A 17,709-nucleotide genomic window follows, 5' to 3' on the forward strand; every position below is an offset into this window, starting at 1 on the left:
ATTGTCTCATCGTAGATGGATGGAGCATACGTCTTCCTAAGTGTTGACTCATCCGGGATTGTATGTTGAGTATATTTTTCAAGGAATTCCCTGAAGACCTTATTCTTTAGTTTGTAGAGAGGAATATCAGCAGAGATGAGAGAACGGCACAGGTCGATGTTAAACTCAGATCTTACATTCGATGTTGTTGGTTGTGTTAAAAACAATTGTCTCTGCTTGGAATTTAGTTGTTTGTTGGCCTGATGTTTACTAGTTGTAATGTGTTGTTGCACCAGGAACTTTTGTGTAGATGATACTGCACACTGACACAAATTACAAAATAATATTTTATTGTCAGTTGATAAACCATCTTCTTTAAATTCTGAAATGTAACTTGTTAGTTTTGATTTTAAATTGACTGAATGACGTACTTTTGGCATATTTACCGTCTTTATAGTATGATTTACAAAACTGAACCTATGTGTACTCTGACTGGCATTTAACTGTTGAGCTGCACAACTGAAGTCTGTTAAAAATTTTAAATTAAATTAATACAGTTTTGTAACTTACTTTCCCATTGTTGATAGGACTGCTAATTTTCAAATAACTCTGATGTTAAAGGGATTACTGAACATGTGTTTAAATCTCTATTGTTGAAATGTATTTTTAAAAGTTAATGGAATTTTGTTTTGTTTTATTGTTAAACCTAATATAATATGGACTGTTTTATATGAAATATGGAAAATATATGGAAATTAACGAAAATATGTACTAAACTCTAAAATATGGAAAAATATGGAAAATAAAAGTAGGATTTTTCAACCCTACACATTGTGAAACATAAAGATAATGCAAAATATAAATTATATTAGCTTTATAAGTAAATATGTATTTACATATAAATCCTTTCCCTGATAATGATAATGATAAAAGTAATAATAATAATAATAATAATAATAATAATAATAATAATAATAATAATAATAATAATAATAATAATAATAATAATAATAATAATACTACTAATAATAATAATATATTTTATTTTTATAAATTCTCCATTCTACTGCATCTAATATACTCGTATATCAAATTCACGTTAAAATACATAATTAATACATTTGATATAAAGTACATATTTTCCTTACCTGTCGAACTTTTCAAGTATTCTTTCAACTTCCTTATTAGACGTTTCTTTGTCCTCTACTGCTTTTTGTGTAGTAAGTTGAGCTTTATCCAACTTATCCTTCAAAATTTCAATTTCAGTCAAGGCATCATCTCTTTCCATCTGAAAAACAAATTAATTCGTCAGATAATAAAAAAAACACTAATAAAGAATATTCTTAAATATTAATTCGACAATTCCTTAATTTATTTATATGTAAACTATAGAAAGTTTCAGAGGAAAGGGCAATTAATCCATGTTATGTAAACTGGAAAACTGAGTGAGGATACATGTAACATAGTCTATCATAAAATAGTTTTTTAAATATTTTAAAATTTTACTTAGCACATGTTTACGACTTAATTTGAAGTAAGCATCTACCTCAAACTTCTGTGCTTTTTTTACTAAGGTATCATATATCATATTTACTTTTTTATTATCTCACATATTTTTTTACATTAGAAGAAACTCAGCATTAGTGTATCTATAGTTTCGAAATATATTTAAATTAAGTTACAAAAGTGTTATTTGATTCACAACACCCTAATTTACATATATATTTATTCAAAGTACGGCTTTAATGCAATATATTACATCGTAATTGTTATGGCCTTTACTTCAGGAAGGAATTTCTTAGGGATTAATAATAGAAACAGATGCACATAATATTATCATATCATCCCTTGGTGAATATAAGAGCTTTTGGAGGAGCACTCAGAATCGAATTTTTATTATCTACCATCAATATAATTTTATCATATGACAGTAATATATTTTTCTGTCTGAAATATTGGAGAATCACATTACTCCAGCTTGCTACATATGAGTTCAACATTAGACCTTTCTGCAATTGATTTGATACTACACAACAAACCCTGCCACTCACAAATCCGCTGGACAGGCAACGTCTGTTGCCTTCAATATTCATGACTTCGAAGTGGATGCTGCCCGTTTCCTCTCACTCTCTCTAATTGACGGATGCTGTTACTTACTATACCAAGGTCCTGATTTGCTCTTCCTCTGTCATTCTCTTAACTAGGTTAGCAACTACTATTGGACCTTAATCTTGTTACCTGAAGCTTTTGGTGCACTTGCTGGGCCTTATCCCACCTCTCCTTTATCATATCGTATTCTGTTTCCATATTCTCACGTTCTCTCTGTGCCTTCGATACTTGGCTTTGCTGTAGTTCAAGGCGCTCTCGAAGTTTCTCACATTCTTCCTGGAATCCATCTTTCTCCTTCTGGAGTCTTGCCATCATCATCTAATAAAGAAATGAATAATAGTTGGTAGAGGAAGTTTCTAGTCATATCTATATTTAACTAAAATTAATACCAGTCACATACCTAATTTAGCACATATCCTAAAAAAGTCAGGTATATATACAATATCTGTTTCTGCCCATCAATATTTTGTATTTATTCATTTATTATTATTATTTATTTATTATAATCCAATAATTTCACATTACACGGTAAACGTTTTCTTCTATCAAATCTATACATAACTATAAATTTAGTTCAAATCTATTCCAGTTATGAGGGAAGAGTCTGTCGGCAAGCTGAAGTAGGAAGACAATGAACAAGTCTACTGTATAACGTGTAGTTATTTCAGTGTTTACAGAAAGTCTCTGTGCAAAGAAAATATAGTTTCATTTTCTATGGGTAGGAACACCTATATAGCTAGACTTCTTTCTTGTACATGTAACTGAAGGCATTAGTGGACGAAGGGTTTATGTAATATTTTTGTGAAAACTGAGTTTTCTTAGTGAATGAAGGTGGTACCAGTATGTAGTGTTCTTCCACATAGCATCTTATTTCAGTTTGTCTCGTCATAGAATACAAAAATACAAAGAGGACGAAGGACATATGTTACAGATTCAAGTCTGCTTTTAGTGGATGAAAGTGTTATTTGTCTATGGTAATATTTGTAACATATGGTAACCTCTTCATCCATTAATGCCTTCAATTAATGGAATGAAAAAATATTTTGTTTTATGAAATGTAGTAATTTCAAAATAATAATGTAATTTATTTTACAATTACGTTTATCTTAATATTAATTACAGAAGACAACGACGTTGAGAAGAAAGAGTTAGAGAATGTCATTCGTTCTTCCCATATCTTTGGTGTTATTTTGCAAAACTCTACCTAACTCACTATAGCTAATAGAACCAAATGAAAAGTATAACAAGGAAGACATAGCGAGAATCTTAAGTAAAATATAAATTGTACCAACTTAAAAATTTTATTGAATTCATTAAAAAAATGAAGAAATTGTAGATTATTTTTTTTAATTCTACACTGAATTAATTCTTAATGCAACATTTAAATCACAAACCCATTCAACGAAAGAATTAAAAAAAAAAAAGATAATTCTAAAAAAATACTGAGGTAAGAATTTTAAATTTATTTCTGGGAATACATTATGATCTACTTCAATAAAAACGTAGCAAAAAAGGATTAGTTTAGCTCTTGACTTAGAGTTTCATGGAGGTTCTAGAAGATCAAACGAGAAATTCTCTCATAATTCTAATGCGGAATTTTACGGATAGTTCTAGAGGATGGCGATTATAATATATGAAATGGTGGGGAAGTTATAGAATGACCTAGCTAAGATCGCGTAGCATGAATAATTCGAAAGAAGTGAGGAGACATGACAATAGGCTTCATCTTTCAACTTATAGTAAGTAAAGAATAGTCTTTCAGAAGTGAGAGCAATATATAATCAAATGAAAGGCGAACGAAGCAATAGGAGCCACCTCACCTGCGCTTTCTCGTACTTGTCCCTCATCCTGTCAGCATCCAGCTGCACGGTCTCTCGTTCTTTCTGGAGGCGCGTTGCCTGGCCCAGAGCCTTGTCCAGTTGCGACTGCAGATTCTCGAAGTCGTAGTTCTGCTTCTCCTTCTCCATTTGGAGCTACGCAGACAAGCACAATATGAGACGAGGCCCGGTCGCCAGCCGCGCGAAGCGGTGTCGGCACGTTTAGACACTCACCCTTCGGACCTCGGCCTGCGACTTGTCGAAGCGCTCCTGCAGCTTGTCCACCTCGCTCTGGGCCTTGTCCAGAGAGTTCTGCAGCTTGTCCTGCTGCAGCTGCGCCTTGCCCAACGTGGCCTGACTCCTCTCCAGCTCTTCTCGCGACTTCTCCAGCTCCGCCGCGATCTTGTCGCGCTCGGCGTGGAGTCTCGTTACGGCAGTCTGCGCCCTGTCGTACTCGTCTCGAAGGCTCTCGCGCTCCGTCTGGGCGTTCTCGAGGCGCGCCTTCAGGCGGTACACCTCGCCCTGAGACTTCTCCACCTTCTCCTGCAGAGCAGCAGCCTCGGCCCGCGCGCGCTCGTTGTCCGCCTGGGTGACCCTGAGTTCGGCCTGGGCGCGTCGCAGCTCCGCGGACGCCTTCTCGGCGCGTTCCTGGATCCTGTCTAGTTCCTGTGACGTGCTGAGAGTGCTGCGTCCGAACGTGGTCTGCGAACGCTCCAGGTCGTGTCGGAGACGTTCATTTTCGAGCTCGAGCCGGGCGAGACGCTGCTTCGCTGCCTCCCAGTCGGCGCCGCTGCGACCCACTTCGCTGGCCGCCTTGTCCAGCTCGGCCTTGGACTTGCCGAGCTCGGACTGCGAGCTCTCCAGCTTCGCCTCCAGACGGTCCTTCTCCACCTGCGCCCTCTCGAGGCGCGCCCCCAGCTTTTCCACTTCGCTCTCCAGCGCGTGCAGCTTCATCTTGTACTCGGCGATCTCGCGTTCGTGCAGCTCGCGCTCTTCCTGCTTCTCCTGCTCCGCGCGGTCGCGCTGCTCTCGCAGCTGGTTCATCTGCTTCTCCTTGTCGCCTATCGCCTCCTCTAGGCTGGACAGCGCTCCTTCCGAGGAGCAGTGGTGCGCCTGCATGGCCGTGAGGCGCGCCCTGGCCATGTCCACCTGGTTGTCCTTCTCCTTGAGAAGGTCCTCCAGGTTCTCGATCTGCAAAGTGGTCAAGAGGTTCCGCACCGTGGCTCCCGACCTACGTCACTTATGGGTGCCAGGATCTCCACGAAAAAAAGCGGGTAAGTCTGGGCTCAAACACGAGATTCGTCTATAAAGCAGCATTCTGGCAAACTAAAGGCGGTTCAAATGAAAACGAAAATGGTATAAAACGTTACAAAACGAAATAATATGCAATTCTCCTTAATTCCTTTAAATGCAGTAGTATTCAGAGGTCAGTTAGTCCAGGTTCCTACCCTGTTCACTATTTTTGTTGATCAGAGGTTTCCACAGACACATTTCTGTCGAAACGTTGGCTTAAGGTAGGCGCTTACTTACCGGAACGTATTCGTTCGGTGCGTTCGGATTTTTATTCTTTGCACTATTTTAAATTAAGCATCGGCCATTTGGTCGTATCGCCACTGTCCGCATCACCAAATTTCCTTACGAGCCAAGATCGAAATAAAGACATCCACGATAATATATCGATTGCAAGGCCTACAATCGGAGTGATATTGAAGGCACAAATGAAATGTACGACATGAAACTTATTTTGTAATTTCTTACTCCAAAGCTAACAGAATAAAAAATACACCCTCCTCACAGCTATTAATTTTATTTCCCAGCTTATTCCGTAACAGGAAGTAATATTCTCACTCTATTGACAAATAACAATACTATTAGATGATAAATTCTGAAATGGAGACAAGTGAACGATACTATAATAAAAATCCGAACGCGCCAAACGAATCCGTTCCGGTAAACGAGCGCCTACCTTACCGCTACATCTACGTAAATCACGGAAATTGATGAGACAATAACAGCTACTAGCCGGAAATTTTATGTCAAGAGTTTTTTACGTGCCTTTAATCTGCGACAAGGAACTACTCCTATTTGACTTTCCTTCCGCAAGGAGTCATGCTAAGGATTTTTACTCGTATAGCCTTTTAAGGACTTTTTCCTTTTAATGTATTTCAACTCACGAATTTCGGATCCAAAGACAAACATATTCTAGACCATGGAATGCAGATAAGCAATCTGGCTTCTTTCTATAATCATAATTACAAGAAAATATATTATATTCACAGAATGTGTAGACTTACACGACAAACAACATAAAGAAGAAGTCTAACATAATTATGAAATGGACAGTTCCTTATTTGATCCATCGTTTTTGTTTTCATTTTAACCACTTTCGTAAAAACTCCTTTCAAATAGGAAGCATTTATGAAACAGAAAACATAGTTATCTGTTTCATATATTTCTGCTTCTGAAAACTATTAAATCATTCATGCAAACATGAGGCAAAAAAGTGCAGTTTAATACAAGAATAAATTAAAGGCACAAAATCTAAGAAATCTGAATAATTTCTTCATCATGAAGGAATTACCAGATTCTCAGAGAATTCTTAAAGTATACCAGCAAACTATAATGCTACTTCAGCAAAAGCATTTGGTTTTGCAAAATAAGACTGAAATCAACGGTTTGAAGCCCAGGGAGTGTAGTAACCGTTAAAATAAAAAACACCAAAAGTGATTGCAAGAGACATTTATTGATATAATGACAACAGTGGTACAATAAATGTGTTTACATTGACATCTATAACAACATGCGTGTAAAATGCAGAAATAAATTAAACAGGTGTAAATATCGCAAACGCAAGAATAACGAAATCGATAAACAAGCGATAAACGAGGCAATCTGGCGAGAATACAGGAACACCAATATGCAACAAATCTAGCGGGAGTGCGACCCAAAAGTGCGCAAACATAAATTATAAACGCTATAAAATCGGCGGGTAGAATGCAAATATTTAAAATTAAAATACACTTGTAAATAAAAGTGTTAAAATTAGCATAACTCAACGCTGATATTGCAACGACGTTTGTATAACTATGACTAATAAATAAAAATAAAGTATTCACATTAAATATTCTAAGTGCTCTGAGGGATAACCACGTAGCATACAAACATACACAATACAGTAAACAAGGCATCCAACTAAGATCTAATCATAGTTAACTTAAAGTTTACTTATCTACATTAATATTGACAAAATGCAAGAAAATACAAAAAAGAGAAATTCGAGCGTAAATTGCTTAAGTTTCTCAATAATGCTTGAACCATCCATACCTTCAGGAAATCGTATAAAATCCTATCCACTTTTGTTGAAAGCAAAGTTTCTTTTTAAGAATATAGAAACTTTATTGTATATTTTGAGAACAGATATAGCCGCAGAAGTTTCAGGACCGATGCAAAATTCTGTTTCAAATTATCTGCATCTGTACTCTGTCTCGTACGGGAGCCTGGAGTTGTGTTTAATACTAGAAAGCTTTATTTCCTTGCGTAGTGCAGTCTCTAGTACGGTTTGAAGAACATTTCACAAAAGTAGTCCTGAAAACTTCACGTTATATCATAATGCAATGAAACTTCTGAACTGTAAGATTTTATTATACACAACAAAGAGCATCTGTAACTAATGGATCAAGAGCGAGGTAAAAATGAAAGAAGTAACAAATCTCAAGTCATGATGTCAGTAAATAGATCGACGAAAATGATGCGACACAGATAAAATGTTACTGAAATAATAGACTAAAATTAAACTCAGATTCCCAGGATATATGTTCCTAGTAACTAGACAACTTACAGATGAAAATAGCATTGACATTCTTTGCGATTAATATGATAATATAGTATTTATGTCACAGAACATCTTTCTCTTATAGAGTTAGAAAATAGATTCAAATCCAGCAATTACCAGGGCGTACTGACACCCTATGTTCTTAGCTTGGCATGGAAAATGTTACTGTATTTCAAAACAAATTTCTATTTACTCAACATAATCAATCATCTTTTAACTCTCTACACTTAGCACAACGATTATAAAGTAAAGCCTGGTTCAGACGGTGCGTGTTTCTGTGATGGATTCCAAGGTGGCTGCGCGGATGGGTAGCCTGCGTGATCACTTGCTGGCTCCCGTGTTGCCTACGGTGATGGTAGTTGTTCACACGGAGTTGGCTCTTTTTACAGTTCAAATTGGAAAATCATCTGCTGCTTCATCTGTTGCCAATACTCATGGTCAAAAAGAAACTAAACCGTGAGTGGAAAACAACTAAAGTCCTACATTAACAGTAGTAAATATCGTAATAAAGTAATTAAGCCATAAGTGCAAAACAGCTAAAGTCCGATATTTAATTGTTGTTTCTTAGAAACTACAGAATATAGAAAAAACAGGTTTAGTTGGAAAACAACGAACATGGCGACATGGTTTCAGTGGTGATATTATATGATCATCTTTGGTTTCCAGCCTGCAAACCATCACGAAAAATAGCAAGGAACCTATCCTCGAAATCCAGCAAGCTAGCCATCCAAGGAGCCACCAGAGCGCATTACTTCCGGTGAGTGACCACGCAGGCTACCCATCCGCGCAGCCACCTTATAATCCATCACAGAAACACGCACCGTCTGAACCGGGCTTAATTCTAAGTATTCCAAAAAAATCGTTGTCTGCATACTATTCTTTCATTGTACCTACTTATAAGTTAATTACGGTTTCATTTCATGGAAACTTATTTCCTTTCAATGTTTTTCTTTTTAGTTTCGGAAATAGGTAGTAAGACTAGGTCATGGAGGTCTACAATGCACGAAGGTTAATGATCTCCCAGTGTACCCACATATCCGCATGAACTTCTCTACCCTTTCAAAAATATAATTTATCACCGACTGATACTCAATTTGATTAAAATTGAATTTTTTATCAGACATAATTTATTTAAAAAATAACAATATAGAATCACCTAAACTTTTATCATCAAACACACTGTAACTATTTATCATACAACAAATTGTTTTCCACGGTAACCATTTTCGCTTTTGTTTGTAACGAAGGTTTAAGCCTAACTGTAGATCAGTGATGTCAACTGATGCCCATAGGAGCAAGCGCGCGCTTTAGAGCCCAGGAGAGCCTGAGCGCTTTACAGCGGAAAGGAAAGAGACAGACGAAAGAGGTAGTATATACCGCTTGTCGAGCTATATACAGGGATGGCCAGCACTGATTCAATGGATAAAGGGAAGAGAACTTATTAAAACTGTATCCATGTTAATTTTTAGATTTGTCTGAGAAGTATAAATGTATTATAAGAATGTATGTTTTAATTTCAATGCTCATTTTTCACAAGTTTGCTTTTTAATTCAAAAGGAATATTTTCTCAACTTTTTTACAGAAAAGTGAAATTTTCAGATATGTTTGTTTAGTAGCCTTATAGGTACTAAAACAATGTTTTCGTAAATCTAATATATCGTAAATACGTATTACTGGAGATAGTGTATTAAAATGTTTGAAAATATTCGCATGGAAAATGTTTGCAAGGAAATGAATTAACAAAGCAAATACTGTTACATCACAAATAAAAGATATGTGCCTGTATGTTGGTAAAATGTCAGCTCTATAGATTCAGCAGATTTCGAGATAATTTAATATTCTGATAACAGAAAGTTGCACACCAATGTCACCTAAAAGCATAATGCGATAATAGTTTTATTATGTAACATTAGTTACAGTTAAAACATATACCTAGGCAACTTTGCTTTGTACTATAATATTGTTTTGATTACTTTTATGAGGCTAAAGATACCATCAATATCAATTTCAACTTATCATGTCATATTCAGTGTCTTTCTTTGGGATAACACTTTCTTTATGAATGATGTGTTTAATTCACTTAGTACAGTATAGTTGTAGTCATTATCGAATTTTTGTGAATATTCCTTCTTTACTCTTTATTATGTTATTAACGTTTAAAACACAACTGCAATATTAGGCTAAGTAATAGGTGTTAGTACTTTTGTTTTACAGACAATATAGAAAATAACAAACACAAAGAAGCCATATAAAAATAACGACATAAAATTTCACGTTCCGTTTGAACTTTGTGCACCACTGTTTTCTTAATCCAACAGGCTGCTTATTCCTCCTATCATACCTAGCGCTTGATGCCCTCGCACGATTTCAAGGTCAGAAAAATGCGCTTTCTTTGACATCACTGCTGTAGACTATATTATTATAAATACCTCTTAGTAATCCAGTAAAAGTTAGCTTGAAAACAAGAGTAACTTCGTCATACATTCCAAGGGTCCGTAGAGGACTTAGAAAGCTTCTTACGAGATGACTAGAGAACCTCAATGGTTGAGTTGTTTGGACTTTTTCCATTGCTAATTTTCAAAAATTGTAACACAACGTTTCGAAGAGTAGCTCTCCCTTCGTTGTCAGGTGAAAACCTACTGTGGGGATCGTTACAAACCGATCGTTGGATCACTCAGACAGGCTAGTTGTTTGTAACGATCCCCACAGTAGGTTTTCACCTGACGACGAAGAGAGAGCCACTCTTCGAAATGTTGTGTTACAATTTTTTAAATTTAGCAATGGAAAATGTCCAAACAACTCAATCATTGAACAATTCACCGTTGCTCTCCCCCTTCATTCAGATCAATACTAGAGAATCTAACAGAACACTGACATCTAATGCTCGAAATAAATTGTTTGGGAATAACAAAACCTTCGAGAGTTGGGCCCTTTTTCTTTGTTGGAATTTTAAATCTGTAGTACAAATTCACAATAATGGGACTCTCTGATAAAGTAGTCGGTCAGAATGACGCCAAGTCACGGCATAAGACAAACACATAAAACAACTAGCTTCTTCGGGAAGACGGAATAAAAATACGTGCCTACAAAACAACGTTATAAAATTAAAAACGAACAATTATACAATCACTGAACATATTTCCTTTCCGTTTTATAAATAATATTCACGAACTATGGGAATTTTTATGTTGGTCATGGCCATTATTGTTGAATCTCAGTTAAAATTTAAATGTATAAAATAAGGAATTTGTGAAGTTTGTCTTACCAAGTGGTTTAAAAAGACGAGGAAAAAATGGCAGGAACGACAACGTGGAACGTTTAATTGGTTGGTGGTTGTGTATTGTATGGGTTTGGATGTTTGTAGGTTATGATGCGTATGAAATAAATTAAGAACCATTATGTATGGTGCATTATTAAGAGTTATGTTTATTTATAGCCTATCCCTTATTCTATATTGCGGGTTGCATCGGTAGATGCGCGTAAAATATTACAGAAATTGTAACGAACATTTTTTCCGAATATATGCACACTAAAGGCTGGTCCACAATAAATCGGGAACGGGAACGACAGTGAGAACGAGAAAGGAAATATTGTTAAAATAAATGTATTTAAACGTGAGCATTCACAGTTAACTACTGTGAATGCTCACATTTAAAGACATTTAGTTTACCAATATTTCCGTCTCGTTGTCGTTTCGGTTCCCGGTTTATTGTGAACCAGTCATGTATGGTGCATTATTAAGAGTTATGTTTATTTATAGGCTATCCCTTATTCTATGTTGCGAGTTGCATCGGTAGATGCGCGTAAAATATTACAGAAATTGTAACGAACATTTTTCCCGAATATATGCACACTAAAGGCTGGTCCACAATAAATCGGGAACGGGAACGACAGTGAGAACGAGAAAGGAAATATTGTTAAAATAAATGTATTTAAACGTGAGCATTCACAGTTAACTACTGTGAATGCTCACATTTAAAGACATTTAGTTTACCAATATTTCCGTCTCGCTGTCGTTTCGGTTCCCGGTTTATTGTGAACCAGTCATGTATGGTGCATTATTAAGAGTTATGTTTATTTATAGGCTATCCCTTATTCTATGTTGCGAGTTGCATCGGTAGATGCGCGTAAAATATTACAGAAATTGTAACGAACATTTTTCCCGAATATATGCACACTAAAGGCTGGTCCACAATACACTGGGAACAGGAACGACAATGAGAACGAGAACGGAAATATTGTTAAAATAAATGAATTTAAACATGAGCATTCACAGTTAACCATTGTGAATGCTCACATTTAAATACATTTAGTTTAACAATATTTCCTTTCTCGTTGTCGTTTCCGTTCCCGGTTTATTGTGAACCAGCCTTTAAACGTTCCACTTAAATTTTTTATTGGGTTATTTTACGACGCTGTATCAACATCTAGGTTATTTAGCGTCTGAATGATATGAAGGTGATAATGCCGGTGAAATGAGACCGGGGTCCAACACCGAAAGTTACCCAGCATTTGCTCGTATTGGGTTGAGGGAAAACCCCGGAAAAAACCTCAACCAAGTAACTTGCCCCGACCGGGATTCGAACCCGGGCCACCTGGTTTCGCGGCCAGACGCGCTGACCGATACTCCACAGGTGTGGACCGTTCCACTTAAAAAAATGCAAGTACAACAGAACTTCAGGAGAGTGTAGGGAAGATGAAATGTAGTTTTCAGACGTGATATTAAACTGTGGTATGAATAGTTTGTAGAAACAGGAATTACAGGGAAGTTGTTTCGGCAGAAAGACCATATGTATCTCAAGATGAGAAGGGTTATTCTTAGAGATATTTCATACAAAAAAGTTTAATACTATTTCATTGCTTCGTTCTCTGTTTTATAAATAATTTCATGTAATATTGTTTGTATATTATTAGTTATTGAATGTAATGCTTATCAATTTTGTGCCGTGCTGGAATTTATGAAATCTATTAGGCCTACGGCTTATATGCGGTTTATCATCACAGCGAATTTAATTTGTACAAATCCTCGTTATTTGCCTCTGGATGATAACAGTACTATAGAATGAATTATGCGTAATTCCATAGCTTATGAACTTCACAGAGGGTTTGTAAACATCAAATGAGAAATGCCATTTTCGTTCAGTGTCTGCGGAATATGTTAACTCAGACCTCAGTGGTCTGTGCTTTAGTCCTGAGAAAGAATGAGTACAGAAGCATCGTATATAGCACAACTACTGTAGGTAACGAGATTGTTAAGGATTGTTATAAATATTTGATAACGTATGGCAATAAAATAAATTCGGCTAGCACTTAACAAATTAACTGAATGAAATTGGACTGGAACAATTGTGAAAACAACAAATGTTTAATTACAATTTTACTACAAAATTACAGAAAAGTTAAAACTATATGGAAATAAGACCCATATACCGGGTGAACCGTAACTAGTGGTATTAATTTCAGGGGGTTATATTTCAAACAAAAAAGTTTAATACGATTTTTGTTCGTTTTTCTTCCTTTTCGACATAAACATTGTTTTATATGAAACATTTCGTAGCTTGTTTTGGAAAAACCATTGGGCCGAGTGAATAAAACTAGAGCATTTGAGTATAAGCACGAGACTGGAGCATGAGGAAATGATAGGGAGCAAAGGGTTGGAGCATGAGGATAAGCCTCTGATAATGTGAATAATAATTACCTTATGCTCCAACCCTGTGCTTCTAATCTACGAGCACGTGCTCCTGTCAGTCACATATATGGACCGCTAAGCTGTAGTGTTCCACATTGTTGGCCGTGTCGGCATCCCTTTAATCTTAATGCAGGTGTCCGATTTCATTAGTATGAACTGCATAGAACCAAAATTTATTTCATTCGTATCTGTAAGTGGATAAAAGTGGGACGTAAAAATGGACTCAACAGATTCGGATGGAGAAAGTGAAACATCTTTATCTATTGAGAGCACAACAGTATTTCTGGCTTCAACACTAAGCAAATATCCGGATATTCTCCTCAAGTCGCAGGTACCAGATGCAAAAAATAGAAAAAATGCAGCTATTCAGGAAATAGAGAAACTATATGAAATTAATTTCGGAACTTCTATCACATCTAAACAATTGCTATAAAAAATCAATACCATCAAAACAAGACTTAAAAAGAAGACTGATCTTAACAGAACGGGAAACAAGGCAATAGTCCTGAATTCCTGGGAAAGACAACTGTACAATCTACTACAAGGGGACACAAATCCTATATTAAACAAAATTCCAGGTAGGCCTACTGTCTTTACTACAACTGCTAAATAATTAATTAAAGTTTTATGTTATTTAATTTACTTGATAAGTCTCACTTTAACTTTAAAACAAAACTGATAGAGGTCTATTATGTAACGTAACAAGGTACAGGACTCCACACAACAATACAATCAATTCTTCGCAGTACTATTAGCTTACAAGTTGTTATTGAATTATTTATAGGAGCTGTAAGTGTGGGGCCTCAGCAGTCTGCACATTCTGAATCATCATCATGTAGTACAGTGTTTTCACCCAAACCACCGCCCTCAAAGAAAGCTAAACACGATTTTTCTGAAACTGAAGAAACTAAAAATCTTACCAACACAGAACTGCAACGACTAGTATTGTTGGAACAGTATAAATTAACAAAGCTTCAGCTTGAGAGAGAACGATTGCTCATTGAAAGACTTAATAGTAAGGAAGGCCTACCTCACACTGCACCTTACAACAATGAAAATGAAATCTGTCTTGAAAATTATGAAAGTTTTAATTTTTATGTTTTATAATTTCGGGAATGTACACTGTACTGTTTTTCATACTACTACGTGTTTGTTCATAAGGATAATAATTAGACTTGTATCATGATCTATTTTACATAGTAAGGTAGGTTAACTCACATGTTATATAAATGGTGTTGGTCTGAAGTAGACGTACTTAAATAATAGACAAGTATCACATCATATTTTGAGTGTGTGTTATATTTTTCTACAAAATATAAGTAAATTAAATGGGTGTACTCTAAAGTCTAAACTAAATATTACTCTTTGAAAACAATATAAATAGTTAGGTAATTTCATTTGTGAGTTTATCATGTGCTTTAGTTTTACATAAACTAGACCTAAATAAAATATTACAGTCAGAAGCACATTTGAATTCTATTTCAATAAATTTAGTTATATGTTATGTTAATGGCCTTACTTGTAGGTGTTTAAAGATATGTGTATATCACTTTTTTATATTCTGAGTGGTTGTGAACATATTTAATTTCTTTAGCAAAATGTAAAACTATAAAATGTGAAATTAATTGGTGTTTCATTACAATCAATTTCAGTCACAATCGCAAGGATGACTTAAGAGTTCATGATTTTCTATTATAAGAGCAATTTTATTTCTTCCCTTCTTTCACGTCCTACACGTAAAATTTCTCTTTCATTCACTTGTTCCTCTTCACCCTCTTCCACACCCTCGTCATCTACAATTTCAACGTCTGTGAAACTGTGCCATGATCCACTCTGTAGATAGGTGAGTCTGCTAATGACCAGACTCACAGTTTTCAGAAGCTTTTGCTCATTCCCTGAAGCAAATCCATCACTTTATTCACATTATTTTTCTAATCAGAGAGCAACTGGACCGACGGTAAGCACTTGCTCACGTCTGCTGTTGCATCATCATGAGCAGGAGGCCGAGCTCTTTTTTATTCAACATATTGGAAGCATTTCATTCAAAATAGTGAAGTAAAAGGACTTGCTCAGCTTTATTCACTCGGCCCATTGATTTAATTGCTAATATGCTCAGCCAATTTAAGAAAGCACTGTATTATGATAAAAAATGAAGATACAATTTTAGTTTTGTCCTTTAAATGTGCAGAAATTTACTTTAACAAAATCGTGTTTTATAAATATTTACAAGGTGAGTGTAAAAGGTAGGTGCTATCGACAGAGTCGCGGTTAAATCGTTGTGTTACAAGACGGAAAGTCGCGGGTTCGATTTCCGATAGGATAATTAATATTTCCAGTTGATCAAGTTCATCCGTGGAAAAACCCAGGCAGATAATCAGCCTAAGCGGAAATAGAACCTACATCCGAGCGTAACTCCGGATCAATAGATAAAAACGCTACCTCCTGAGCTACGACAGTGATGCTGAATTTTATTATACACTACAAATAGCAGCTAATTTCTTCCTTACACACCATCATTCAAGAACAGGGTTCATGCTGAAGGCAACCAATCTTCATCTTGAGAAAGTTCAGAGAAATATTTATTAATTATTACTCTTACAATTAGGTAAAGATTCGCGAAATACGGACTTTCAGCTGATAAAGCAAACATTTTATTATTCAAGTCCTTCCAGGTCAAAACTTCGTAAGTTTAAACTCGCGAAATAACGCGAAATTTTTATAAGCGATATTTTTCTTTTTAGCACGAATTTATTCGAAATTAGTGTTATTCACGAGAAATTTTTATTTTTTAAATGACATTTTAATTAAAGTGCTCATAAGATATATTTAATTGCTGTCACATAAATGTTCGTGAAATAGGTAATACTGTACAGTAAGTTTTTATGAAACTAAGTTTCCTGCGTGCTGTACGTTGGCAAGCATGGCTGTGAAGTTAGCCGGATTTATGATTTTTTTTTGTAATTAAGTAGTGGAACTTTGTTAATTAGACAGTGGAATTTTCTAAAAAATATATTATTGTTCTTATCTGGTCACGCGAATCGGAGACGATTCCTGGCTTCATTAACAATATCATCCTCCAATGGTCTATTCTTAAAAACTGTTAGTAATTAAAATATAACCTGTTTTGCATTGATATTTATATACAAAATGTTTGATTTAATATTCAAACCCTATTTCCGGCGAAGCGCCTCTCGTCCCCGGCCTGTAAATAAACAACCCGTCTCGTCCCCGGCTGAACTATGTTTCGTTAATCCAAGAAGCCGTTTCGTTCCCAGCTTAAATATATTTCCAAATCTATGCATCGACTATTCGTATACTCGACTGAGTGAAATGTTCACGGGGTAAACCAATTCTCATGCACCACTATTGACAACCCTCCGAAAGATGGCGATGTGTGGTTGTTAGTGTTATAACCAAAGCCACCGTTTTTGGCAAGTGAAATAAGTAAGGGGAACGTTAAGAGCGAGTATCTTATCTTTTCCGCAGTCTGTAAGCGAGAAAACTGACAATGTGATTTGGCAGATTGCTGAAGTGACTTGTGTCTAGAAGGTGGTACCACTCTCAGCTGAATTGGCAACAGATACCACTGATTGGGCACATTCAAGAAATGCAAAGTGCGAGTATCTTACATTTGGTCGCAGTGTGCGGGCGATAAGACTAACGATTATGATTCGTAGATAGCTGACGTGACGTGTATTTGGGAGGTACCATTCTCAGCTGCACTGGCTCACTGACTGGGCTTGTACTGAAGGACACGCGCCAAAAACGCTGGCGCTGGCTGTACAGCAATTAGGGTGCGTTTCTGTATCGCCTTTATCAGTACCTACTCGTCAACCACACAGTACACACCGATATTGCGTTTCTGTATTTCCTGTATCAGTACCTATTGAACACAACAATTCGCAACTGAGTGAAATCTTGAGTCAGCAGGGTAAAACAATTCTCGTGGTAAATAATTATGAATTTAATAAGCACAGACTAATGGCTTCAGGGGAGACTAAGTGGCGATGTGTCAATCGGCAGTGCAAAGCATCTTTAAATACTATTGGAGGGAATATTTTATATTTACCTGGTTTCACCTCTTCTTACACACCCGAGACGAGTTGGGCTGTAGGATTAATTCCCCGAGAATTAGGTAGGGAAGAGTTGTACTATTGCATTAACGCACCGAAAATTACGTCGAGACGAGTCAGTCGATTCTGGGACAAGATGGGCTATGCGCCCTAGTTCCATAAATAATTTTGAATCTATTGTTCAAACAGTATTTCGAGTAACTTTATTTT

General features: G+C 36.2%; 1 protein-coding gene across 7 annotated transcripts in view; it reads right to left on the bottom strand.

Moving 5' to 3' along the window:
- The window catches only part of LOC138699820 (trichohyalin-like), a 412,868-nt gene that overhangs the window by 56,420 nt on the left and 338,739 nt on the right, over positions 1-17,709 (bottom strand). For 6 of the 7 annotated variants that reach the window (XM_069825999.1, XM_069825997.1, XM_069825996.1 and 3 more), the window contains 4 exons: positions 4,140-5,096; positions 3,909-4,061; positions 2,218-2,406; positions 1,128-1,267 (listed from right to left, as the gene is read on the bottom strand). In XM_069825999.1, the coding sequence (XP_069682100.1) occupies positions 1,128-1,267; positions 2,218-2,406; positions 3,909-4,061; positions 4,140-5,096 (1,439 nt within the window). The remainder of the gene's footprint in view (positions 1-1,127; positions 1,268-2,217; positions 2,407-3,908; positions 4,062-4,139; positions 5,097-17,709) is intronic. The other variant, XM_069826003.1, reaches the window with a different exon arrangement.

The sequence above is a fragment of the Periplaneta americana genome, chromosome 5, assembly GCF_040183065.1.
Source record: "Periplaneta americana isolate PAMFEO1 chromosome 5, P.americana_PAMFEO1_priV1, whole genome shotgun sequence".
Lineage (NCBI taxonomy): Eukaryota > Metazoa > Arthropoda > Insecta > Blattodea > Blattidae > Periplaneta > Periplaneta americana.